Source organism: Glandiceps talaboti, chromosome 3, assembly GCF_964340395.1.
Source record: "Glandiceps talaboti chromosome 3, keGlaTala1.1, whole genome shotgun sequence".
NCBI classification, from domain to species: domain Eukaryota; kingdom Metazoa; phylum Hemichordata; class Enteropneusta; family Spengelidae; genus Glandiceps; species Glandiceps talaboti.
In genome coordinates, this window is record NC_135551.1 from 30,786,336 (window position 1) to 30,789,988 (window position 3,653).

Below are 3,653 nucleotides of genomic sequence, written 5' to 3' on the forward strand. Positions count from 1 at the left end.
GGTCACACTCTGCTTGTTATATACCGACTTTATTCGATACCAGAATTATGTCAGCATTTTCACCGCTGTGGAAAACAAAACAACCACCTATGAAGACATGGGGTGTTCTGGTATCAAGAACGAAATACATTTACAGCAGAATTGTTGATGACGTGACACCGAAAACAAAAGCTGTACTCGCAGGACGAGAATGGCTTCCGGGTGCAAAATGCGATGGAAAACAACTGCCAGAATATTTGGCAGGTCCGCGAGATAATTTTCCAGTTGTGTACAAATGGCAGGGGTCGTCTCAGCAGAACGTCTATGATTTGGCCAAACAAGCACGTCAAATACTCGACGATAAACTGTCCTTGTATGGGGCGGTTCTATTCCGCAACAGTCCATTATCAAACAGCTCGGCGTTCTCTGAATTTATGGAAGGTCTTGGGTACACCATGACGGGGTATGAAGGAGGGACGGGTATCAGACATAATGTAAAGAAAGATGTCCTAACAGCAAGCGACGAACCACCTAATTATAGCATTGAACTGCACAACGAAATGTCATACTCTCCAACATATCCCAAGAAGGTAAGCCTCACATTAATGGAACAAGTCCTGGGCCCTGAAAACTATGATTTAAATTGTACTGTCAGAAACACCATTACTACGTACGTTCTATGCTAGAACCTAGTACCTAGTGTCTCTCCTGGACTGCAAGAACTAGATTCTAGCATGGATGTATTAGTGACTCCCAAATACATCCATTATAATACCAGTGGCCCGGTGTAGAAGGACTTAGCTTGTTTACTGCGCAGTCGAGATATACGTCGTTAGCTGGCCCATAACACTGGGCCATATGAAGTCTGAGGCTGGTCGTACTACCTAGCCCTCGGAGACTGCGCAGTAAACAGGCTGAGAGGCTATATGAAAGACTTATTTCTCGTACTTTATAAACGGTCTATTTGAATAGACACATCACACTATACCACATGGTCCAGAAGGAATAAATATTTTTCAAAAAAAATATAATATTATTTTTTTATTTTTCTCTATATTTCAAATAATTTTTTAAAATATTGTCATCATAACTATCGTGTCCTCTGACTGTTTTTTCCTATTTCCTACCGTTATGACTGTCTTACCAGAGTTTATCAACTTTGCATTAATTAGTGCACAGTTACAGCAAACGCACAGGTTATTTGTCCAGTTATTAAACGCAACACATTACCTTACCAAAATAATGAAATTGTTTTATGTATTCCTCCTGGTCTCTGTGAGTATACATGTATAGTTGTCTTTGTTCAGAGGTGCATGTTATAAAGGGTACAGTGGTTAGGAATACAACCTAATCACTGCCACTAGTTGTAAGTACTACCTCATTTCTCTGAAAATAATTTATATCTATATTAATGTATTTCAGCTTTTCTTTTTCTGTGACATGCCTGCTCAACCCGGTCAAGGAGGTGAAAGTGTTATATGTGATAACAGAGATGTCCTGCCAAAACTTAATCCACAACTTGTTGATAAAGTACGAAAAGTTGGTATCAAATACTTGCGATATTTGCCCCAGCAACAACCTGGTGGCTATACCAGTTGGCAGAAGGTAAACACAATGTAACATAGCACTGCACAGCACAGCACAGCACAACACAACACAACACAACACAACACAACACAACACAACACAACACAACACAACACAACACAACACAGCACAGCATAACAACACAACACAGCACAACACAGCATAACACAACACAACACAGCACAGCAGAGCACAGCACAGCATCACAAAACAGCACAGCATAAGACAACACAGCACGACACAACACAGCACAGCACAAAAACAACACAACACAACGCAGCACAACACACCACAGCACAACGCAATTGAAGACAGTGCAGCACAATGCAGCACAACACAGCACAGCACAGCACAGCACAACATACCACAGTGCAACACAACACAAAACAGCACAACATAACACAACACAATGCAACACAGCACAGCACAACACAACACAATACAATGCAACACAGCACAGCACAACACAACACAACACAACATTCTTATTATGTAATATATCAGTATTTACGAATACATCATGAGAGAATTTAAGCTGACACAATCACCAAGAAATTTCATGGACTGCATGTTTTCCGTTATTTTGTAATGCTCTGTGTAATTATGGAGCCTTCAGTAATAACAAGTGGGAGAGGGGATGGGAAGGGGTAAAATTTTACAAATCGGTTTTTGGGCCCAGGGAGGATCACATTTTACAATGGCTTTTGAAATTTGAATTGTTTCGCGATTATGGGACCTCATTTTTGGCACCCTGTCAAATCCTACCACAGTCACACATGGATCATTTTGTGCCCTCACACAAATTCACTGTAGTGGTAGTAGTGGGAAATAGCAATATGGTGGCAGTGGTGGAGTTCGGGTAGAGTCTTTACCATTGTCTGGTTAGGTTTGGTCATATATGTACATCTATATGTGAAAGAAATGTTACAAATAAACATATGTTGTCATTAATTAGTGTCTACAACTCATGTCATTGACATTAGAATAGGCACAAAGTTAACTTCGCTTTAGGGTACGCAAATCTCAAACTCTGGTCTCTTATTAAAGTTTCACTGCTTACTGCAATATTTTAAAACATGTTGATAATGTTGGACATGGGTTGTTGTTTTTTCTTCATATTTTACAAGACAGGCGTCACTTGATGTACCACGACCCACAGTAAGTACTGAAGGTTCCCTTATACAGGCTAAAATGTGCATTAAACTTCACCCAATATTGACTATAGTTAGCTCTATTCTATTACTTTATTACAGTCATTCCTAACAGATGATAGAGCTGAAGTTGAACGAATGTTGCAAGAACGTGGAATGAATTACCAATGGGAAGAAGGTGGCGCCCTTTCTATTTGGCAGAAGCTACCTGCATTTACCATTCACCCAAAGACCGGTAAAGATCTATATAGCTTGTGAACTAAAAAATAAATATACAAAAACTAAAAGAATTGGTAAAAAAAACTTCTAAAAAGTAGTCTTGAATGATTTACATGTCATTGATTATTTGCTGTATAATACACAATTGTGTTGATGAAATAATAACATTTACTGAAATTGAAACCGTTACTATTTCATTTACACTGTGCGTAATCGTAAGTAGTTATAAAGAAATGCCAATTTTGTGCAAACTTACCAAAACTCACTATAAAATTTGTCCACAGGAGAAGAAATCTGGTTTAACCATCTTTGTGCCCATCATGCATCATACTATAAGGCCCATCCATTCTATGCTCATCTCAACACCCCTGATAACAGATATCCTAAACATTGTTACTATGGTGATGGTGGTGACGTAGAGGAGGAGACTTTACAACATATCAGGAATGCCCTATGGAGTGTAGCGGTTGGTTTTCAGATGCAGCGCGGTGACGTCATCGCTCTTGATAACATCAGTGTTCGACATGCAAGACTTAGTTTTACAGGGGAAAGAAGATTGTTAGTCAGCCTGACCAGAGATTGACACTATAACATGCAAGACTTAATTTTACAGGGGAAAGAACACTGTCAGTTAGTCTGACCAGAGATTGACACTATGTGACATGCAACTTCTGTACTTGCAAGCGAAAGAATACTCTGCGTCATAGATTGAACTTA

The 3,653-nt window shown here is 39.4% G+C and overlaps 1 protein-coding gene across 1 annotated transcript; it reads left to right on the forward strand.

Moving 5' to 3' along the window:
* Positions 1-3,653, forward strand: LOC144432833 (dapdiamide synthesis protein DdaC-like). The gene is made up of 4 exons (XM_078121126.1): positions 1-569; positions 1,402-1,584; positions 2,820-2,952; positions 3,221-3,653. The coding sequence occupies exons 1-4, from the start codon at positions 48-50 to the stop codon at positions 3,517-3,519; spliced, it is 1,137 nt and encodes a 378-aa protein (XP_077977252.1). The 5' UTR covers positions 1-47; the 3' UTR covers positions 3,520-3,653.

Excerpts from the sequence above, each read along its gene's own strand:
- LOC144432833 (XM_078121126.1), top strand. The coding sequence starts at position 48 with ATGTCAGCATTTTCACCGCTGTGGAAAACAAAACAACCACCTATGAAG. Across the intron at positions 570-1,401 it reads CTCCAACATATCCCAAGAAG|CTTTTCTTTTTCTGTGACAT; the intron begins GTAAGCCTCACA and ends AATGTATTTCAG. Across the intron at positions 1,585-2,819 it reads GCTATACCAGTTGGCAGAAG|TCATTCCTAACAGATGATAG; the intron begins GTAAACACAATG and ends ACTTTATTACAG.